Source organism: Bacillus rossius, chromosome 1 (assembly GCF_032445375.1).
Source record: "Bacillus rossius redtenbacheri isolate Brsri chromosome 1, Brsri_v3, whole genome shotgun sequence".
NCBI classification, from domain to species: domain Eukaryota; kingdom Metazoa; phylum Arthropoda; class Insecta; order Phasmatodea; family Bacillidae; genus Bacillus; species Bacillus rossius.
In genome coordinates this window covers 94,123,844-94,148,666 of record NC_086330.1, presented here as the reverse complement: position 1 = coordinate 94,148,666, position 24,823 = coordinate 94,123,844, and the positions used below count along the sequence as shown (strand labels likewise).

The following is a 24,823-nucleotide window of genomic DNA, read 5'->3' as shown; positions in this document are numbered from 1 at the left end:
ATCAATAGGATCACCCATGATTTGTGAGAAAACTCTTTCAAGAACTAGAAGATAAAGCTGATATTTTAAAGCACTACCAGCTGGCTTATGCATTTCAAATTTATGCATGGAATTAGGAAATGGGACATCCAGGGTGAAAAACTGTTGGCTGATACTGAAGCAGCTGAACATTTTAAAGAGTGTTAAAAGCAATGACTTAATGAAGGCTACAAAAAAAAAACTAATGTCTACAATGCAGACTAAACTGGTTTGTACTGGAAGAAAATGTCAACAAATTCCCTCGTTTATAAGAATGCAATTCCAGCATCTAGTTTTAAGGCATGAAAATCATGCATCGCTGCTATGGTATGTGTAAGTGTTGATGGAAGGCATAGGCTCACTCTAGTAATCGTAGATAAGCATAAATATCCACAGTTCTTTAAAGGAATAAATAAATAAAATAAATTATGTCAAGTAAGAAAATAAAAAAAATAATTCAAGGATGGAAACATGCATTTTTAAAGAAACGTATGAGACAGTATTTACCTGAAGTCAAAATGCATCAACTTACAACTGGAAATTCTGGAAATGTTTTGTTGATTGTTTATGCCCTACATCATCCATCACACCTGAAAGTTCAAAGTTTTTTTTGTCTACCAACGTTCTTTCAGTCCACCAACCGATGGAGGGTTATTGAAAGCTAGAAACCATATAATAGAAAGGCATTGTTGAATATTGTTATGATCGGGAAAGAACATAAGAAACAATTCAGCTAGTGTACATGCCGAGTATAGCAACAGAAGCTTGGCTACTGTCAAGAACATTACACTAACGAAGGTTTGTAATAAAACCATTCCATAGATAAATATTACTGTACCTGAATAGCTACCAGCCAATTTTTAACGAACTGGCTGCAGTGATTAAAGAATCAGGATTTGAAATAATATGAGCACGAAAACATTCAAGACTGGCTCAAATGTGATATAGCCCGGCAAGATACTTGTGAACCTGCGCAGACCCCAATTCGTGGCGTGACGCACACTACCGTCACGTGATAGCCGCCAGGGGAAGTGGAGGGGATCAGTTCCGCGCTTCACTCGGCTGCGTGAGGATTGCGTCAGCGCGTCATGCCGGGACCTGGGTTACACGGTACAACAAGCGAGCCTATCCCATCAACCTCGGGAATTAAGTCGAACCTTATTCCAGGACGACCCTTGCGAGGACAGGCGCGTGAAATTGTATACAACGTTGCAACGCATCTGAAAGAAAAGAAGTTGCTGTACGGTTTGAAATACAATGTTACTGAAGCGACAAGAGCTGCGACAGGTGTGTCTAAATCAACGGCAAAAAGGATTTTGGCTGAGGGGAAAGTAAAAAGTAAAATTGGTCTGAACTTTTCAACACCTACTGGAAAAAAAAAAAAAAAAAGGGGGAAAAAAAAAAAACCAGCAAAAAATGGTTATAAGTCGGCGATTTTACGTGTGGTGCTGTGAGGAGAAAAGTGCATGAATTTTACACTGTCAGGAAAACTGTTCCAACTTTAAATAAATTAAAGACCGCTTTGCGAGATGATGGTGTTTTGGACTGCAGTAAAGAATTTTTGAGAAAACTGTTAAAGAGACTGGGATTCCGTTGGACGAAGTGTCAGTCAAGGAGAAGGATTTTTATTGAGAAGCCTGATATATAAGCATGGAGGGGGCGTTTCCTACAAGAAATGCGCAAGTTTCGAAACGATGGTCGTTCAATCGTTTATGTAGATGAAACGTACATCCATGCTACCCACAGCGTTAGTTCTTGTTGGCAATCGGACAATGAGCTGGGTGTCACAGAGCCAATCGGGAAAGGCCAGCGTTTAATAATTGTGAATGCAGGAGGAGAGGAGGGAATTCTACAGAATGCATTGTTGATATTCCGGTCAAAATAAACAACGGGAGATTATCATAATGACATGAATTTCGAAAACTTTTCGAAATGGGTTACACATAAACTGTTTCCATATTTGCCTGAAAACTCAGTCATTGTTCTCGACAATGCAAGTTATCACAATGTACAGACAAATAAGAAGCCGACTTCCGCTAACACCAAACAAGTGATTCCAGAGTGGCTAAAAATAAACGTAACTTTCTCCTCTGACTTAACAAAAGCCAACCTACTATTACTTGCGAAACAAGTGCCCACTTCCATTATGTGAACAGCTGTTTAGTAGCTACTCTAAAGAGCAATGGAAAGAATGCTGCCGGCATGTGGAAAAAAATCAAGAATGAATACTGGAACAGTGATAGGTTATTAGATACTGAAATAGATAAGATTATTGTTAATCTTGAAGAATCTACAGACGAAGATTCCTCTAGTGAAACGGAAAATGCCAGCTTCACATCAGACTCAGATTAGGTAAATAACATAATATAATAACTATCTAACTATTAAAATATTACGTTGGCGTCTTAAAATTATGTATCTATAATCAAACGCTTTTTGCGTCGAACATTAGTGACGAAAAATGTAGTGACAAAACGCAAATGTTCTGTATTTTACCTTTAAGAAAATGCTATTTTTACAGAAACCTTAACCAAATGATAATTTGATAACCAAGCCTTCAAAGAAAGAGTTATTTTAACACATGCAGCATTTTTGTTTATGATAATATAGTTTTTTCACAGAGAGGTTTTTTATGACTGCAAACAAATAGCGTGACTGTTAGCATGCTGATGTTCAGTTAACTTGATTAATTTTTGTAAATATGTATGTGTTTGAATGATTTGGACATGGGTTAATAATGTAGTGTATTTTCCAGTTGTGATTACATCATGCAGTTCATGATTTATAACCCTTGTGTCGCGTTCGTGTAGGACGGGCTGACACTCCATCGCCTTGATTTGGAGAGGTCGCCACGCCTTCCCCTCCAGACACTGTCGTTGCGCTAAGGGGCGGTAAAGGGGAAGGCAGCCTATGCGCACAGCGATAAGAGAGACGGTTCAGATTTAACTTTTCCCCCTATACCAATGACCCTGGCTTTAAAGTATTGATGGACGATGAAATCATTGCCAGAGTCATCGGCAACAAAGACCCTTGCGATGACGAGAAAGGGCCTAACTACATCCATACATAGTGTTCAAAAAAGACACTCCAATGAGGAAGCATTTCATTGCCTATACGACTATGAAGTGATTAGAACAAGAACATGATGCTTTTCATAAGACCATTTTCGACAATTTATCCTAAACTGTAGTTTACTTTAAAGTACTAGTACTACTTCCTGTACAGTATGTATTTGTAAGACTTGAAATACAAAAAAATATACAGTTTAGTGTTTAACAACACTGTTTCTTTGATTCATATTGTTCCTATAATGGGTACAATTTTTTAATAAATGATCGTTTATCCAAAAATTAAGTTATCCAACCACAGCCACTTACGAATTGTTTCGGATGATTGATTCTCTACTGTAGTAACTTCTAAATGTGGAACCCAAAAACTGAAACTTAACTAAGTATGTGTACTTTATACGTGTGAACAGAGTATCTATTTGTTTCCTGAAAAATTCTTATTTACTCACAATTATAATTCCTATTTCCATAAAGAAAATTGGCATTTACAATTAATTATGGTATTCAGCCAACATCAAACAGGCAGGCAGTTCTTCCAAAGGTTAAGAATGATGATGAACTAAAAAAAGCCAACAAATTATTGCCTTTTATTTGGGTTAAATTTGGAAACATTACATATAACTTTTAATTGGGATTTTCCCCTGTCAAAATTCATTTCAACTTTAACATATTCCAGCCAAATATTATTTTAGTTTGTCTAACAACTACGAGAAAGGATTAAAACAAAGCTTCAATTTGCACACGTAAGCATGGAATAAGATAATTCTCTTAAATTTACTATTCTTCTGTATTTTGTATTCACAACTATATATAATCTATATTTTTTGCTATATATTCTAAATTTTTTTTGACAACATAAACAAATGTAAAAACCAATTGAGACAAAATCAAAATTTTACTGGCATCTGAAATCAGTTGTTTCAGATATAGCCAATGATTATATATATGTGTTGAGATGAATGCCCAAATAACCTAATTAGTGTAATTGAAAATAAATTAAATTTAGTTCAGGAAAGGATTAGTTCTTAAATTAATAAACACTGATTTTTCATATTTATAGGTAAATTTTGTAGAAACATGCATTACTAAAACATGAACAATTATTTTACCACAAGTGTCTTTCATCAAAACAAAATTCTATTATTCAATTAATGTTTTAGCAAAGTTTCACCCAATTTCTAATTTTATTAATAAAATTTTATCACAGTATAAAAATCATAAATAAGGACTCCAAAAAACCAGTAAACAAAACTGATTAAAAGCAGTGAAGGTGTAAAAATTCTATGAAAAAAAAATTTATGTTAGTTTCAATATTTGATACTAAATATGCAAATTTTGCATTTTTATCCCTTTAAGATTTATAATATAGCCAATGCATTAAACCTAAAGCATTTATTTATGTAATAACAGATTAAGTGGTAAAAAAAAATCTCCATAAATATATTTAAAAAATTATGACCACATTTACAAGTGATCACCTATATATAAGCTTCATAAAACCAACCAACAAAATAAGGAAACTAACTTTTAAATAATGCAGACACATGAAAAGTACCAAAAAAGGTGCACATCTGGTATAAACATGATAAAACAGACAATATCTGTATGTTTCTAGATTACGTAAAATAAAAATTGTACATAAAACACACTGTAAGGGTTTCAATGTGTGAGGTTCTTAGCTATTCTAGGCATGGAGGCAAGGATTTGTTGCCTCATTGAGTTGACACACAAGGAATCTGTCTCATGCACAGTGAAACTAGTTCAGTCGTGAACCCAGTAGGCTAACATGTTACATTACCCACAATGGAACTCTAAAAGAATAATGTAAGGAAAATAATAAATATTATCCCATGTGTGGTGGGTTTAAGAATGTTACCTATCTATGTGTACTTTTTATTGCCTCGCTTAAACTCCTGTACGTCTGCGTACGTAGATTTGTTTCTTAGAACTACGACAAATATATGCGAACAAAAAATATTTCCATATTAACACTAAAAGACATGGGCTTAGTTCCCAGGGGGAGGGGGGGAAGGTCACCCTGGAATCGAAAAGTCCCTCTCTGAGGGGGCCCTCTTGCACTTGCAATATCATAACCGTGAAATGGGAAGATAAACATTATCACGCAGGCTCCCCTAGGAAACCTACAAATTTTTTGCCTGTGCTGAAAGACCACACAATAAATAATAATATAAGATCATGATTTTGCAATTATGACAATTTTATTCACATACTATGTATAATTTCTTTTCATGTAGTTTAATGCTTGTCTTTTATAAATTCTTAAAGTTTTTTAAAAAATAACTGTGCATTCAAATCTGCAGATCTTGCTTCCCTATTTTTGGAAAATGTTTGTGTAATATCACCCAAAACATACATTCACAGAATTCGTAAAAATAATTTGTCTAAACACATCCTAGCACATAAATATTCTTCTCATTTTGTCAATTAACATGTGATACACCAGGCTGGTTGTACCAGAGGCAGCCGCATGGGTCGCCACTGTTCTCCAGGAACACCCACCACCGACACTACAAACCCAGACCTCGTGAGCCCCCAGCTTGTTGGCTCTGGCCTGTCGCCGGGCTTGCAAACAGTACTGCCAGGTCGCTCGAGCCCCGAGGCACTCGGCAATGCCCGGACAGCAAGGCTGAGCTCACACTCACGGACAGTGACAACAGCAACCATACCGTTCGTGTAATAGAAAGATGCACCACGGCATATGAAGATGATAAAAAGAACATTGAAAGAAAGAAATAAGATGAGTAGAGATATGCATTTGTTATTTTTATGTCACAAAGTCAATTACAGTAGTGTTTTTTTTAATCATATTACACATTTCTGTCAATTACAAAAAATACTTGCACTTATCTTTAAAATTTCAAAATAGTCAAGAAATTTACAAGCACTGCAGCTTATCACTTGTATCAGCAGTACAAAGTAATGAACTGTACAACAAAATGATACCTACACATAAATTAATCATCTAAATAAAAGTGACACACCTGTTTACTTTTATACAAGTCATAAGCATTAATACAATGTACATTGAAACAGTAAAAAGAATAAGCAGTACCTTATAATTAGGGACAAGATTGTAGTATGGTTTTATTTTTAAACCAATTTCATTTTTAAAACCAGACATTTCTGTATTATTGGTTTTATTTTTAAATATTGTCTCTATTCATTAGATAAGTGTATAATTCAACAAATATGAAACTAAAATATTTCTCCACACCTATTTCACCAAAATATTCTTATTTTGATTGAGACTGGATACATTTATACAGTAAAATTATTAGTAATAAGCTAGTATAGAACAGAATAAGAAAATAAATCTGCAAATTTTTGTTTAATTGAAACACGTGCCATTACTAATATAAAAACGTGTTACAGATTAAACAATATAATATCAATTTTTTTTCCAATCTATGTAGGTCAAAACATTGTTACAAATCCATTCGAAATAAATTACATTCGATGTATTTACCATGAAAAAAGATATAATTTTTGTATTTTAGGTTAAGTTTACTATAATTGCAGATTCATTTCCAGTTTTAAGTTACTTTTCAGTTCTAAATTGTGTATTTATTAAGTGGCATTTGGGTGTTATATGTTGTAATGATATGTTTTACTGGTTTTATTTCAGTTTTATCGTAATTACAACATAACCTTGACCCTACTTATTTATTTACAGTAAAGTAAACTATCCAAAATTTTGATATTATAGACACGTTATTTGGTAAAAGGCGAATGAAAACATGATGAGAAAGAACCAAAACACTAAAGTAAATTGTACAGCTAGTGGAGTGTTATTCAGTTAAAAACTATTAATCGATACTGGATGCTGGGTGTACAAGTGTAACCTCCATCCATCATTTTATGTGGAAATCAGCACACAATTAAGATATGTGCTGAAAACAACACATGCAGCCTTTGTTTCAGGGCCAAACCAAACTCTAAAGTTGGAAGGATCATATGTATGTAAGTGCATAATAGAAATAAGCATTGCACAGTAATCAAATTTTTTTCCTCTGCATTTTTCTCTATTCCTTTAATAATCCTTAATCTTTAAGTATAAACCCAAGGACTAACTTCTTTTACAGGTCAAGCCATAATCACAGGTTTCAAAAACACCAGCAGGTAGCAACGTACAAAATCTTACAACCTGTAAAAAAAAATGTTGTATACTGCCCATAACTATGCTCATGACTATTCTAATAAACAATTATTCGTGTCAAACAATGTAACAGATCCATTGTCTGTTCCTGCCCTAATTTACACAAAGAATGTTAAAAGTGTTTCTTGAAGTTCCCTAGCTACCGATAGTGAATAACAAAAATACCCTACTTAAAGCTAATAGTCTCAATACATAACATTACAAATTCAAAAAAAATTCTTGGGGGAAAGGGGGATGTTGTCACGTTGAACATCATTGAGGGGCACAATGTTCTTCAGGATAATCAAATCTCCGGAATGGTGAAGAATGTCTGGGAGTAATTACTGCCACTGCTTACTGGTTTGCCGCAATTGTAGACTCGTCCCTCACTGCCTCTGCGTTCCTCTGTAATGGCACGCCAGAAGTCAACTGGGCTCTGGAGTGGTCAAGTCCTAACATGGATGTCACCTTCTTCTGTTACATAGGTAGAAGCCTTGAGTCATGGTGTCTCATCTCTTGTGGACACAAATCCGAGGGTCCCATTGTTTCCTGGGCCAGACGGCACCATAGTTGATCAACATGACGCAGATGTTCATGACCTTTCTCATCCTGCACTCTATATCAACTGTCCTTCACCTGCAATCACACAGCCTGGTTCATGCAAATAGTTACGAAGCCAGACTGCATCACAAGAAACAAACTGGCGAGCTTGGTAGGTGTTTGTCTCTGGGGTTCATGAGATTACCTGAGTGTCTTCTCGTGCACTCGGATGCATTTTATCACCATGGTTTCCAGGCACCGGTTCATCAGAATCTCTGCAGGAGTCTTTAGGTTTTTAAACCAAGGGGTTGTGGGCAAGGAAAACAATATACATGACTAGCGTACTCTCCCATCTCCCTGGGCTAGCTTCCTCAAATTCTGCTTCACTGTTTGTACTCTACGTTCAGCCTGCCCACTTCTTGAAGAATGATATGGAGGTGAAAATACCATCCAGATTCCATTTCTCTTAATACATGATGATGCTACTTCTTGTGATCTGAAAGCTGTCCCATTGTCTGCTACTACCACATCAGGTAAGCCCATGACAACTAAACATGTCCCGTAATTCATGCACAACTGCCGCAGCCAACATACTAATTTACCCGCCTGACTTCTGGCCACTTTGAATATGCGTCTACAACAATCAAAAAGATCATCCCTTGGAATGGTCCAGTAGTCAGTATGAAGTCGTGACCATGGTTTCTCTGGGGCTGGCCATGATACAATCTTCAATTTTGGGGGGATTGTTATGGAAACTTTGACAAGTAACACATTCCCTTACCACTTCATCAATTCTTTCACCTAGTTAGAGCCACAAAAAATTGATTCTTGTAAATGCAGACCATGCCATTATGGTTTGCGTGGAGTATCTGTCATCACTGATTGTAAGGTAGTTGGAATTATGATCCTAATTCCCCACAACAGACAATTCTTGTGCACAGACAGCTCATCTTGCCTCGCATAATAAGGTTGCAAGTCCCTATCTTTAATGCCAGTTGGCCATCCTTGCTATACATGTAGTGATCTGAGTTACCACAAAATCTTGTTTTGTTTCTGCATCCAAATTTTAAGGGGTCAACAAGTAGCTCTGGAAAATCTTCAAGCTTGAGTACATCACATGGCGCAGGGACTGTTGCATCAGCATAACTAATTTGTGATCCGGCCCTATATTCCAGTTCATAATCATGCATGGCCAGCATAAGAATCCAACATAGCAATGACGAGAAACTGTATCTTGAATAGGTTTCGCAGGATGCATTAGTATTAGGAGTGGCTTGTGATCTGTTACAATTCTAAAATGTCTACACACAAGATACTGCCTGAACTTGTTACACCAAAGATCACAGCGAGAGCTTCCTTATCCAATTGGTATTAGTTGCGCTTACAATGTTCTGGAACAAAATGCCACAGGAGACTATACCCCATTCCCTATCATCATGAGCTAGAACTGCTCAACCCCATACTCTGAAGTATCTCAAGTCCAGATCAAAGGCTTGCGAAGGTCACTTGGTCTGACTGCAACAGTCATTCTGCTCTTCAAAAGACCTTGCTATGTTTTTTCGTCCACTGCCCGGAGTTCCTGCATGAAGTTGTCTTTGCAATGGCTCCTATACCTTAGATCTGTTCTTTAAGATCTTTCATAGAAATTTAAAAGCCTAAGGAATGCCTGTAGTTCTTTCATATTTGTTGACTCTGGTGCACTATGTATTCCTTCAACTTTAATCTCAAATGGGTGAATGCCCCTCCCATCAACTTTATCTTATGTCTCAAAAATTTTACAGAATACTTATAAAACTAACAAAAATATTTAATGTACAAACAAACATGTAAACAAAACGAGAATAAAGATTCTATAGAATCAGATACAGAAGAAGCTAATTTTAGTTTAAAACATAATTACTGGTCATAGAACACCACATTGAAAACTCAAAAGATCAAACAAAATATTTATTGTGTCTTTCAGCATCTGGCTGCTTGCATTCACCTAGTTTTGTATTGAAGGAATAATTGTTTGTAACTGTGACCGGTTTATGACAACAGATGATACAAATGGAAAAAAACAAACAATAGTTTAAAAATCATGTTTGGGGACATTTTGCATAGAGCTAGGTGGTATAGGGATTTTTGTTTCAGGAAAAATAATATCCTGCTGGAAACTGGACAGGATCAGGAATAATTTGAAGTTACAAATTTCAAAAAATTCCATACTATTTTGAAGGAAAAATTTTGTCTTTTTTTACCACACTTTTATTAGCTTGACCTGTATGTATGAATGAATGGACTATGTAATAAAATATTTTCATTCAATTTTTACCCACTTTTTGACATCCGAATGTGTCAAAATTTTGCATACATACAAAGAACCTAACAATATATTTTAATAACTTAAAAAATAAGGGGATGTGAAGGGAGAGTCAGAGGGTAAAAAAAAAAAAAACTATTTTGAGCTTTGGGTAATAACAATAACCATACTTTTTGTGTATCCATGAGGTTGGGATATGGTGGGAATTTGCCCCGGGGTAGACCATGCCCCTAGGGAGAGGGAGGAACATGTAAAGACCCAACTTTTTTAAAATATGACAACTAAGTGCTTTATCAATTTGGAATGTTTCCGATCCAAAATCATGGTGGAAAATGTGCCCGGGGTTCGTTAATGGAATTTGGGTACTATATCTGAAATTATCTGGCCACTCTTCCGGCGTGATCAAGTGTATGATACGGACATTTCATCAGTCCATGTTGATTTCGGCACAGATGGTGTACATATAATTAAACCAATAGCATTCCATTTACAGCAAAATACACCTATGGTAGTGCTGAAAGGCGAATGTTGCCATTAATACTGAGTTAGGCATCTACCGTGCATAAAATGCAAGGCTGCACTGTAGATTGAGCAGTTGTTTATTAGGAATTACGTCTCTTTGCTGCCATACAGGCTTATGTAGCTCTGTCGCTTAGTCACTGGATGGTCTTTAAGTAGAACTTAATTGCTCTAAGATAACAAGAAAAGTTGCATGTAATGGTGACACATTAGATGAAATGACTATTTAAATGAACATTAATGACTAATTTTAAGTTCACTGTAACAAATAAATACTTTAATCATTCATATTTAGTATTTTTAATTTATTTCAATTCCTCATATTCAATATTTTTATTTTATTTTGAGACAAAAAAATGTATAGCTATAGTTAAAAAAAAAACAAAAAAAATGCTTTTATCATTGAATAAACTTAAAAAAAAAAAAAAAAAAAATTAAAAAACTAGTAAACATCTTACGTCGCAGCTTTTCCGCAAAGTAAAAGTAAAATTACAAAAATACCATTTTCCAACACCAGAGACGTTTCTATAATTACCCTGAAAACAGCGTTAATAAAATCCTACTAGTTTCTAAAAATCTCATTTTTTTTAGCTCACATTTCAATATTTGTGCATTGCTGCTGCCGCCGCCATTTATTTGTTTACCCACACTGGTTTGTATGTTTATTTTGGAGAACTTTAGTCAATGGAATTGTTTTATAATAAAAGTTGTTAATATGATGGCATACTGCAGTTAAGGGGAAATAAAGTTTATATTTTCTGTTTGCTGGTTGTTTGTCCAAATATCATTGAATTAAGAAAATTTTTTTTTTGACATTCATTTGAAGTGTTTTGAAACACGTATAAACAAATAAATCACAGGTTACATTAGCTACCTACAAAATACTTTAAAATATTGTGGACGGTTGGTTGGGTTAGTATAGCTACATTAAAAATATTGTAAATTCATGTGAATGGTTGGTTAGATCAGGACAGCTACATCTTAAATTTGTAATTCCTAAGCTGCAATGATAAATATTTTATAGCATCATTAATGTAGCTATACTAATCAGTAATCCAACCTTTCATCCACAATGATTGAAAATATATTTAAATGTACCTAATTGACCATTCACAATATTTTAAGTTCTTCAAAACAAACACACAAACCAACATGGGTAAACAATTAATGGCAGCTGCGACGTAAGATATTTACCAGTATTTCTCCACAGGACGAAGAATCTCCATAGAATGGGTGTTTCCCACAGAAAGGGAATTTACAGTATTTACAGTATTTTCCACAAATAAATATATATTTTTAATAATAAATTTATTTTCTCTTCTTTTTACACTTTATACTACAATTAACTAATAAATTTAACTTTAGAGTATTTAGTTGGGTATGATTAACAACTTAACCAGATAAATTAAATAAGATCTAGATTAGCACATAATTATATGTTCCTGCATCACAAGAAACATTAATGAGCAAACTATTGTAGTTATTAGAGTGGTTTTAGACCTTTCATTAAAATTTTTTAAGATATTCTATTTAAAAGTACATTCTTAACCACAGGTTACCAATAGACGAATGGGCAGACGTTGCTTGTGTTTGTGAGAGTTCCCTGCCACTGGCTAGATGGTGTTTAACACAACCCGGTTTGAGGCCAGGCGACAACAGTACGGCATGGCAGCTTACGCGCGGACGTAAAAATATTTGGTCCTTTACACTCCATAGCCGCAACTTAACTTGCCACAGCTGATTTTTATACAACAGCCGATAGCATAGTCAGACCTGCGCGCGCCTCTTTCTCCCTCATATGTATTACTATATGCTACGGTACAACTGTTGTTTACCAAATTGAAACAGACTTTGTGGCTTCAAGCCCGACTTTTTTTTTTTTTTTTTTTTTTAATGTGGTGATTTCGTGCTAACTGAAATTTACAGACATGCTATTCAAGACTGGGGCAGTAAAATTAACATTGCACTAAATGAATTCACGCAATCAGACGACATGCTTAGTGAGGGATTGGTGTATCCTACTTTAATAAAAAAGGAAAATTGGTAAAAGTACTTTTGCTCCTGAATTTTCAGGAAAGACACGTTCCTTTTTCAAAATTTGCATTTTTTCTTGCAGTTTTAAAACCCATAATGCTATTTAATAGATGTAAGTACAATTTAAAAAAGTAAATTTTTCAGGATTCAAAGCTTATGTAAGTAGATTCTATATGTATATGGAAACTGTGTTTTTAACTACATTTCTGGGCACGAATCATAAATAGTTTCCACACCTACCGCTACGATTCGCTGCCGGAGCAGCTACTTTGATTATTGAATCATTTGATTAACACACCAAAATTTTTAAGTATATAATGAAACAGCTACAATAAAAGGGGAAAAAAAATACTAAAACCCAGCTTTGGAATTGATTTTTGACCAGAAATTTTATTAAAATACTGCCCATCTTGTTAAAATTCATTAAACGATTAATATTATAAAGGTTTTCTTTTTCTTTGTGAACTACTGTTAGTGCCAACAGCCACAGATTGCAGCACCAAAGTTGTTACATATTTCCATTCTTCGACTTCCGTCGCATTTACGAAATTACTCCCACCAAATGCCATATACAGAGTGTTAAGATGTTACACATTCAAAATAATTTTAATTAATTAAAAAAGGTAGAATTACACATAAAAATTTACATAACCACAAATAAGATAAATGCATGTCTCTAGTTATTATGTCTTTAATCCAAGGTCATAACAGATGAGGAGTGAAACTATGTGTTGGAGCATGGATGGAATCCATTAGTGGAGAAACAAGAGCATGGGAAAAACCAGAGGTTCACAGCAATGTGTAACTTGTTACCAATCAAACAACCAGGGCTTGACCCTGAACGGAAGTGAGAGAAATACCCTGTTTTATCGCATAATCGTCGTACGTGCATAATCGTTGCACCAATATTTTAGGGCGTCAAAATTTGGATAAAAAATACCTCTTGCGTAAAAGTCACATGATGTTTTTGGTTCCACTATTAGATTCCAAGCGCTTTGCGTGCATATTCTTTCCATATAAAACAATGTATTTTAAAGTAGAAATCTAATATTTATTTGTACATTACCATTACTTATTTAATTAACGGAAATACGAAGTTGTCTGATGTGTAAATGTTCTTTTAAAGATTTTTTAAACGTTATAACCTTAATCTGTTTATCTCCGTCGCCGCAGTGTACCGCTTATAAAAATGTAGCTAGCGCAAGTTGGCATCATTCATGGTTGGTTATGTTGCTTCCCATATAGAGCGTGCACACATAGTCGAATATCAATATCAGACTTGCCAACTTTTCCAAATGAGAATTAGTAAAACCTCTATAAAATATTAAATTTTAGCGTAAACTGCACGCAGCATTTTTTCATTTAAAAAACACATGATCCTACGCATGAATATATTTATTTTTAAATATTAAAAACACTATTTCTAATATAAACCCAAAACACATTTACTAAATCCCATCTAAACCAACTGACAAACACTTTAGGCCTAAACAGTGATGTTCACACACATTTCACCCAAGAATGATGAATGTAGCCATGGCTATAAAAATCTTTTTACAAACATACAAATAATTGGCACTAAAAGTGTAACTTATTATTGAAAAATGTGCAGTACCGTAGGCCTAATTACAATAAGGATTAAGTTATATCCTTATTTTCAACTTCTCATTAAACATTACCAATATATGTACAAATGTGGACAAACTTTTGTTTAGTCATCTTAATTTTAAAAAAAAATCAAATTTAAGCATTACCAGATTTTCTTGTGTTTCAATTTGCTTCTAAATGTCAAAATATATTTTAAAAAGTCACATAAAAAAATTAAATATACTCTGTCTCAATACAAAGTAATTAGGACAATGTTAAATTTAAGGGTTCACACTTCAGTGATGCCACAGTTGCTTTCTTGGCTTTGAGGAGAAAGGCTTCTGTGAATTCTTACTCATAGCAATTACCTAGTGCCCGACATTTAATTATGGAAGTATTTTCCAGAACTCTATTAGACATCTGAGACCTAAACTGTGTTCTAGTTTTTTTGACCAAACTGAAGACACGTTCACATTCAGCGTTACTGTGTGGTATTGTTAGTATTGACATCACCACCTTGGCCAACCGTCCAAATTTTGGCTTGCCATCAACACTCGTTATGCTTGACACTTTAACCCACTTTTCCACAATGGTATCTTCTTTTGCAACCATAGAAGAAATATCTTCAAGTTGAAGGAGATTAAACTGGCTCTGTAGATCATCCATATCTTTCACAACACTTTCATCATCACCAACAGACAGAAGGAAAGGAAACAGTTCTACAAAGTACTTAACATCAACAAAACTAGCATGTTCTATATGGTTAATAGATGCTACACTAGCTTTTTTCAAGACATCATTTTTCAGAGGAAACTTGTTAATGATATAATCAACAGCACAAACAAAGTATTTTCTGACTGAAGAGAAAAAAAGTTTTTTTCAGCTTCCTTGAGTGTACTAACAACATTCTGTGTTTCATTACCAATACTAAAATCAACATCTGAACGTTGATTTTATGCCAAATGGTACCTAACATCAAGCAAACTAGACTGTTTTATGACAGTAGGTTTCACAAACTTTGACAATATCTCTTTAAAAAAATCAAACAACTGCTGTCTTAGTGTGTGGATCTGAGGAACAGATGACTGCAAAACTGTGTTCAATTTTTCAAAAGTTGGTACAACATGAAGAAGGAACAAACAGAAAGCCTTGTTAACAGAAGAAGATAAAATCCCATACAAAAATTCTTGACGAGATACATTTGTTGTCACTGTAGGCCTATCCACTGCAAATTTCTTGGCACAGTTTTTTGAAGCAGAATTCTTACTGCTGCATGAAGCTCTAGTATCCACAGCAAGCTTTCTTTTGTCTCCTGCTTTGGAAGTTTCAACAGATTTGTTAGGCAACTTTTCCTCTACCTGCACCTTTTGAGTAGCCAATTTGTCAAAAGACACAGGGTTCTTTGATTTAAGAAAAATTGACTTTTTTTTTGCAAACAGAACTTTCTACTTGAACAGGCCTATCAGTTTGTTTGGGAATCTTAAATGAACTAAGAGTTGATATCTGTGATTTCACAACATTTTGCTGAGCCTCAAAAAATTCAAGCAAATGCTCCCATTGCTCTACCAACCTCTGCAAGCATCTTCCAAGTGACAACCCCCTGGTACACACATGCTTCAAGATTTTCTTTGATTCTTGAGAATGCAGGTCCTGAAATTACTTCAAGCTTTCTTTTTGATTGGCACTCCTTTCCAGGTAATAATAAATGTCAACTAAAACGTCCTCAATTCTTAGTGGAAGGCAAATGGTTCCTTTCTCTGCAGCTAGGTTTACCAAATGACATAAACATCCCATTACAATAAGATGTTCTTGTTTTTGTTTTAATACTGCTGCCACTCCATTTTTGTTTCCTAACATGACAGCAGCATTATTGGCAGAGAAACTGATCATGTGTGTCACAGGTACTTTGAGTTGCTCACGTTCACTCAGCATCAACCCACCAATATTACGGCCAGTGGAATCTCCTTGAAGAGCAGGTAATGACATAAAACAAGAAACAATGTTTTTTACTTGAGTATCAAAGAATGTAACTACTATTGGATACAGCTTTGCATCTGTATCGCTGCTGCCAGAGAAAAAAGGTCCACTCTGCAAATTATGCACAATTCCTCCTCTTGTCTGCATGGCCATTTCCTCAACAATGGCTGTAGTTTATGTCCTGCCACAAGCGTACTTCTTCGCCTCTTCGGATTTGGGGAACATTTTGCGAAATAAAGGTCCTGCATGATCAGCTACACTTAAGGGAAGGTTATGTTCAACCAGAAACGAGGTAAACAAACATTCAGCTCTTATGGCACTATGATAAGTTGAACTGCTGACAAAAAACTTATTTATTTTAGCACTGCTTTCTCTGCACTTTAGAGAACTCACGTGTTTCTGCGATTTTGCATGTTTTAAAATGTCATTTTTTCCCCCCCTTGCAAAATATTTATTTTGCACCGGCAAACACTTCAAAATGCTTATTTGTTACCTTTTTCAGATTTCAAAATAAAATAAAACTCCTTAGCGTAAACATCACGAAATGCCTGAAAATAATGTTTATCGCACTTATCACTCTTTTCAGTCATGATGTTGACATAAAGCTAACATCCGACGAAAAGAATAATCTCCAGTATCCTGCTTCAGAAACATATCCGTGCCACAGAAACTGGTTTCGGACAACTAAACATTACAAAATGACTTTAAACACCCGACGATAGCCAACCACGAACCACTGCCAAATAAACACATGCTGAGATGTGTCTGAAAGAGTGGAAGAAGGAAAAGGGCGACATACCATTTTGTTTTCCCACTCCTCTTCTTATTTTCCTTTTGGTGCTCCCCTTACTACCCTTCCTCCACAAGCACGGCCACAGCGATGAAGCCAGACACCCTCCCTCCTTCTTCCTCCCTTCTTTTATTTTACTTTTTCCTCGCTACCCTCCCCCCCCTTCGGCGAGGCCCCTTACAACCCTTCTCCAACTAGCACTGCCGCAGCAAGGAAGCCAGAAAACTTCCTTCCTTCTTCCACCCCACCCCCCTAAAAAATTGTAGCACAGGGACAAACAACGCTCTCTCTCTCTCTCTCTGTTGAAAAACTACACACCCTGCGTCAAAACAGCGCCAAAACAACGACACGCTTTGCGTTACTTATGCCTTTTTTGACTGGTCACTTGAGACGTGCATTTATGGCTCTTTCTCTGAACCGTGTCCTATTGTCGCCAACAAAAATCGTAAATAATTGGACACGTTCGTAAAATCGTAAACAAGCCCAGATTTTCGTACATTTTACGCCAGAATCGTAAAAGTTGGCAAGTATGCAGTAATGATTAATAATGTTTGCAGGCTTTCATGGCCATTGTCTGGAGTAGCTTGGCTTCTGGTTTGTAGCCGTGTATAGGGAACTGATGATGGCGACCGCAATGTCGACCGAAACGTCGGTGAATTATTTTCCAAGGACCTGGCTACAACTCAGAAGCCAAGCTACTTCATTGATATTGATATCTCGCCAATTGCATGCAACGCGGGCTCTCTGTCGAGTGCTGAGTTAACTACATTTGATAGCCTGCACTCTTTTGTGGTAAGTGTGTAATATGTAGGGCCAATGAAAAATGGTAAATAAAAAAGGCCCATTTCGGTGAATAAAAAGAGTTATTTCGGTGCAAAAATTCGGTGAAAAAAAAATTGTTTAGTTAGAAAAAATAAATATTTCGTCATTAAAATTTTATACACATATATATTTTTGATGTAATTATTGTTTTATTTGGTCAAAATTTATCAAAAACAATGTTTTAAAGTACATGTACATCTAAATTTAGCACACTGCATTTGTAATTAAAATTCTCAAGATTACATACAAAAAAATTGGTTGTCTGTAAGGTCGGTTTACCGACGATAGTTTAATGAGACGTCATAACAAAACATTGATGAAATGATTGCATACTTTTATGAATAAAATTGAATAATTTTTATTGAATTATCACTATTTTGTATGGATACAAAGAAGGAGTGAAATGAAATCTACAATATAATTGATAAATTTACTTTTATTTGTACTCATTAATTCAAATATGTTTATTACTTTAACGAAGAGATTATTTTAACTATAACTTTTATACATGTTTGCTATTTAACTTCTTCCAATCTGTGTTATTCTGTTAAGGACATGACGATGATAGGAAAAGTAGGAAACGAATGGGAGTGTTTCAAGTTTAATGTGCCTGGAAAAAGTCAAATCGATGGTTGTTCCAATCGAGTGGAAGAGTGATAGATGCAACGCAAGCGTAGAATGAGCGTAATGGGACAATGTGCATAACGGGACACTTTTTCGTGCATGTAGCCGGCGTTCATCGATTTATTAGACGCCATGTCAAAAAAATCGGAAACTGATCAGAAACGTTAGTGGTTCAAGTCCATTTCGACTATCTCTGAAAATAAGCTATTATATATTTCCTGCAAACTAGTCCCCACCAAAACACATTGCTAGCATTATTTCCATGTTTCACACGTGTCTTTTCTTTTCCAGTCGACTTGCCATCACAGAACTTGCACATCATGATGCCTTTTTCTTTACTGAACCCGTAAAATCCTTCGTCGTCAAATTCTTTAGCTCTTTCGAAAACACAACTTTCGGCATTTTATACGTTTATCCACAGTTGACCACGGTAATATGATCTACATGCCACAAAAACTTTAACGGAAAACGATCATAGAATACGGAAGATATAAATATTGCATCCACTCGAAAATAAAGAACTTAAACTCGACAGACACGCACTCGTGAAAATAAAGTCATAGAACATTTCGACACTCGTAACTACCAACACTATCTGTGATTTGTCCACCAGTAGCTAAAGTGATGATGTTTATTGCCACTCTCTACTCTATGGGTGCTAGAGAAAAACAAAAGCAAAGATGGTATCTCACATAATAACCTCTTGGAATAATAAACGTTGTGTGCAGGTTCCAGAATGATTCAATGTGATTTTTCGCGATAAAAAAGGTTAATTTCGCGCAAATATCGTGATTTCGTCATATTTCGTGAAAAACCACGGATTTCGCGCATCACAGCAAATTTCGTTAAAACGAAATGCAGTATATTAACGTCTTATCACTACCAAGTAAGGTTATTTGTATTAAACATCACGTGCAAGTGATTTTTTTAAAATTTCGCAGTTTCGTCATTAACGAAATTTGACTACCCCTAGTAATATGACTACAGTTACGCATTAATTCAAGTCACAGATTCAAGTGGCTCGTATTCGGGTCACAGATTTTGTTTTTCTATTTAAAGTTAAAGAAAGGTTTTTGTTGCATGACTTATTAATTTAAAATGTTTGGTGTGCTCTTGTATACTATACTTTTTAAATAAACGTACTTTTCATGAATGGGTTTTGTTTTTATGAATAACTTTACCTAGCAAAAAAAAATTTTCTCATAAAAATCACACCCCTACTTTTCAAACTTGATTTTAGTATAAAATGTGCAACGATAATGTGATAAAACACGGTAGGTAACTTCAAATCTGCAGGTCAGGCAAGAAATGGATGCTAGTGAAGTTGGAGGAATGTAGATCCAGACCAATATGGCAGTATCTTTCTTTGCAGACCCGGCTGCAGACTAGAAATAGTGAGGATGATACTGTATAAACTAGATCCTATCTTGTGTAACACACAAGCCATGTCTTCTGTGCAAGGTTTTCTTTGAGAAACCTTATATTAACATCACAGCAGTACATTGCAGCAGCTCTAACACCACAAAACCATATATTTTTCTGAGAACGCCCAGCAAAATCTCACAGCAACACTCAGAACAAAATCCCACCAACCGGCACCAAATAACTCACTGTGTCTAGATTTACTTATCTTAACTGTAATTGCACTTACATATATATCTGAAACAAATTATTTCATGTCATACAAGGTTCAGGTCTGTTATAAAAAGAGCCTTGTGAAAAACTCAAAAATTCTAAAAAAAAATTTGGAAAAATAAAACTATTATTTTTGTAATGAGATGAGTCATGTTACACTACTACCATTTTTTGAAAGTGAAGAATCCCCGAACCATTGACACCAAATCATGTCAGTTAAGTAAGGTACAAAGCTCTTTCAGATTCAGGATAGTTAAAAAATTAGTCTAAAAAATTATATAAATATTCTGAATGAAGCATTCACTGGGAAAGATGATAGCAAAGAAGCAGAGCAGAAAAAAAAGGATAGTAGAAGAAAATAGGATGAGAAGTAGAGGAGAGAGAAGAGAGAACAGAGGTTAGATAGACAAGAAGAGATGAAAAATTAGGGAGGAACAAAAGTAAAAAAAAGAAGGAGAATAGAGTAGGGAAGAGGTAAAAAGAGAAAACTACTCTCGGGACAAATAAAAAAGAGGAGTCAGATCAGTGAAAAGCAAGAGAGGGGATTGACCAAAAAAAGAGAGAAGGAGAAGAAGGGAGATGGAGAAGGTGCAGAAAGTAGACAAGGTTGAGAAGAGAGAGAAGTCAGGGAAGAGGGGAGGGTAAGGATGATCGATGCAGAGGGTGATGAGAAGGGTAGGAGTGCAGGGAGAGTGTGGATATTTGAAAGGGGAAGATGAAGAAAGCAATAAAGGAAAGATCAATGGAAATGTATTGCATCAACATAAAGATCATTAGACAAAAAAAGTTATGAGATGCTAATGGAGCATCAACAGAATGAATGGCTGGGGGAGACGGACCACTAAAGCAAGTCAACGTATACTACATTTCCCACTTCCCACCGGGAATCAAACCCAGCCAGATCATCTTCATGGGAGAAGAGTGATGACCACTCAACCATTGAACAACAGGTGAAGAGAGGAGAAAGAGAAAAGGGTTAAGGAAGAAAGGAGAAAAGAGGGGAAAAAGAAGAGATGAGAGAAGAGCAGAGGCCAAAAGAGAGAGAGGAGCAGAGAGGAAAGATAAAGAGAAATCAATTGAAACTTAAAATTTAAGAAGTGCTTAACACACTTTAACTTCATATGTCACACTTCGCTAGTTTAAACTACAGTTTGAAATGCACAATAATTGATATACTTTCTCTGCAATTGTACAGAATATTTTCAACTACTATACTATGCTAGTGGTCAAATATTTATGTATAATATCCATGATTATATAACATATTATTTTTCCTTTCTCAAAACATGCTACAAGTAATGTTATAAAGAATGAGGGTTAACTTGATAGCTGAGTGTTATAAAATTACAACTCACCAGGAAAATTTGTAACACAGCACAGCATTTGTAGTCATTGACCTATATGCCAAAAATGTTTTGGCTAAGACATAATTGTTTTTCACTTGAAAGTATATTCTGTAATTTAAAAGGCGCAAGTCCTACTAAAATAAATACGGAGGAAGAAACTTTCTTTAAAAGAAGCAGTCATTATGCTAAGGTACAATAATGTTGTCTCAGGTGCACTACTGCACAAAAATTCTCTCTCAATGTACTAGTATTTATTTGCACCTAAATTTGCTTTAAGTGCCAATGGTAAGTGCAGTTTATAGTGCACGTCTTGCAGACACACACATCTCTCGAAAGTGACCCCACACCGTGACACACTGCTCCCTACAGGGCCAGGGTCGCGGCCCCAGGAGCAGACGGCCCAGCAGAACGACCCATGCGTGTGGCTAAGGTGACGGCCCAAACACAGCAGCTAGCTTGAGTGAATCATTGAAAGTCAACTCAAGTGGACTTGCTCTGCTTGAAGTAGGCAGGGCAGACGTGGTGAGTGAGCATCATGCTACACGCTCTCTTGGCAACACTAGCAGTGCGTGTTCCCAGTACCGCGCGGATCGTGCCGCTAGAGACGGAGAGGTTGCTCTACAAAGGCTCTTTGCTTCTTACAGTATTTAAACGCTGTCAGAACACTGATGTTCGATGCCAGGCCGTTCTGCCATACTTACCCAGCCCCCGCGCAGCAACGTCGGTTGCTACCAGAATGGCTGCTTTCCCATTCCGGAACTCTAAAATGATAAAAGCAAAATTTAAACATTGACATACATTTTTTACATTTTTCTCTTTAAGTTTGACTAGTTTGTTAAATATTTAAAATAGGTTGGAGAACTTTTGGAGTGGGCACAAAATACATATGAATGACGAATATACGTGCAAAGAGATAACACAAATACATGTACAGTTATAGGAACATCAACTAGACTGTTCATAACATACACAACAAAACAGAACAAACACAAACATAAAAAGAAAACAAAAAAAATTTATAGTCCTAGAATACTGATAATAGATGATGAAAAATATTCAATTAAATAGTAATAATATAATTATAAGGATAATTTGAGAGAGCTGGAGAATACATTTATTTATTAAAATTGGTACCCAACTAGTTTAAGTTTGTAGTTAGTCTATAAATCATGTCATCTGTATTGTGAAAAGTACAAAACATAGCCTGCAAATGAATATTAAACTGAGGGCATCTTAAGACCAGTGAAGAAAGGAAAACGTTTAAATTGCAGGAAAGTGTAAATTGAGGGAGAACTCTTAAACTATGCGCTGTGCAGCGTTTACTGTGATTATTTCGCATTCTGGATGTTAGTTTTAAGTGTACTGACGGGAATAGACACAACAGTTCTTTGCTAGATCAACATGGGTACCAACCAATATTATTATTAGAGCTGTGCCAATACGGATCAGCAGAAGCCAATTTGGCCAATATTTAATTGAGTTGGCATTTCTGCCGATCCACAATACGCTTGTTAATTTTCTGCAGATATTACTGAAAAATAAAAGTGTCTGCCATAACCTAAAATCCACGAGTACCCTTTTCAATTTCCGTGGTACTACATACTTTGAATTCTCATTATTTCTTACGTGTGCCAAACATAAATATCAAACTTAAAAATCCAGTGTTTTAATAAAGTTCTTGAATTTAATACATTGTAAATAAATATATCACCATCATGGTAAATTTAGATAGGAACAAAAACTGTATTTATTTATAGCATGGCTGCCCCATACAAACGGAAAATACCAAATGCTTAAACTGCAGAGAAATATTCGTAATATTGTGACCGAGACATTTTTTAACCAACTCACGTCAAGTTTTTTAACTGAATTTTTAAAAAATTGAAGCTGCTGCTTCGTTCATAGCTGCCGCGCGGCCTAGCATTCCCCACCCCCGTTCCCCTCCGCCGCTTCTACCGCTAGATTTCCAACTCCATTTCCACCTCCCACCCCTTTTTAGTTCGCCTCCACCGCACTAGCGCTATCTGTCTGGTGCTGCTATTTAAGCTGCTGTATGAGCTTGTCTCGGGTCGTTCAGTTGCGGTCGTAGATGAAGGACGGGTCAGTATCGGCGGTGCCGTTGAGCGAAAACTGTAGATCGTAAGTGCATGCACGATGTGGCCGTGCCTTTATTTGGCCATTTTATATTGCCCATAGATGTCTTAACGTCACTCCCCATAGCAGTTTGTTGCTATTGGGCTGTAAATTCTTGCGCCCTGCGGATCTGCCTGCTGTTTTGTGGTGTGGCTTGCATTGCCACTTGTTCGTCTTCCCTATAGGGCATTTCATGCTTTTAACATCATGCGTCCGCAGTTGTATAGGACGTCTAGTTTTTCAGTTGGGCAGTATAGTTAAATTTGTTTGCCTAGTTTTTCTGCCCTGTATTGTTATCATGCCATGTGCAGCGGGCCCTATACCACGGGCTAGTTTAAGACTACCTCCGGCTGCACCGAACTGCCGTCCTTGTTGTCCTTGTTGTCGAAGCATCGTCAAACACCTTGTAACTTGTAATTCGTTTTGGGCATTAGGCCCGCATTCATACTACGGTAATTGGACCCTGGTTTAGAGCATGCGTGTGTTCTTGTTGCTAAATATTTATTTCATGTGGGCTGGGCTTTTGGCCTATTTACTCATGCTTGTGCTCAATACTCGTGAACGTTTTCGCATCAAAAATTAGGCCCCTATATTTATTTGTACGCCCGCAATTGGGCAGGTCCTAGCCGTCTTTGTTGTCGGAACGTAGTTTGTGTAATTGTACATTTGTCACCAGAGAATTGTTTCATCACGTTGTCTGTTAATAATAAATATTTGATTAGATATTTTGTTGATAATCATTTGGCACAGTTTCAACATACTCTAGGTCACACTGTTGATCCCTACTGGAAGGGATTGCCTCTCATTGTTATCCTCTTACACGTGAGAGATTGTAGCGTGTTCGAACCTTGATTCAAGCACGTTGCAAAATAATGCAATAAGACTTCACGTAACATAATAACTTGTATACTATTTCCCATGCAAAGTGACCACATAAAACGGATTACCATATAACGGTTTGGTACGGTGAATATTAATTGTCAAATGAGTTATTTGGTATTAGATTTTCTGTTCTTGAAATGTAAACATAAACGAAGTCTCGCAATCTTGCACATTTTAAATCATCTTTTAAACTTATTATTTAGTAAATCAATATATTTCATAGTTGCCTATTTTAAATGATCTTATTTTATATACAGTCAAACCACATTAATACGAATCCGCTTAGTACCAAATTCCCGTTTATGCGGAGTACTTTCACAATCCCAGAAAATGATGTATGCTTTCCTATGTTATTCAGTACCTTTAATACAAAATAAGGTTAATATAAAT

At 35.8% G+C, this 24,823-nt stretch overlaps 1 protein-coding gene across 1 annotated transcript in view; it reads right to left on the bottom strand.

The window, feature by feature from the left end:
• Positions 1 to 24,823, bottom strand: part of LOC134540221 (probable ATP-dependent RNA helicase DDX5) — a 166,396-nt gene that overhangs the window by 20,623 nt on the left and 120,950 nt on the right. Inside the window, exon 10 of the mRNA XM_063382835.1 lies at positions 22,120 to 22,179. Coding sequence (XP_063238905.1) covers positions 22,120 to 22,179 — 60 coding nt within the window. The remainder of the gene's footprint in view (positions 1 to 22,119; positions 22,180 to 24,823) is intronic.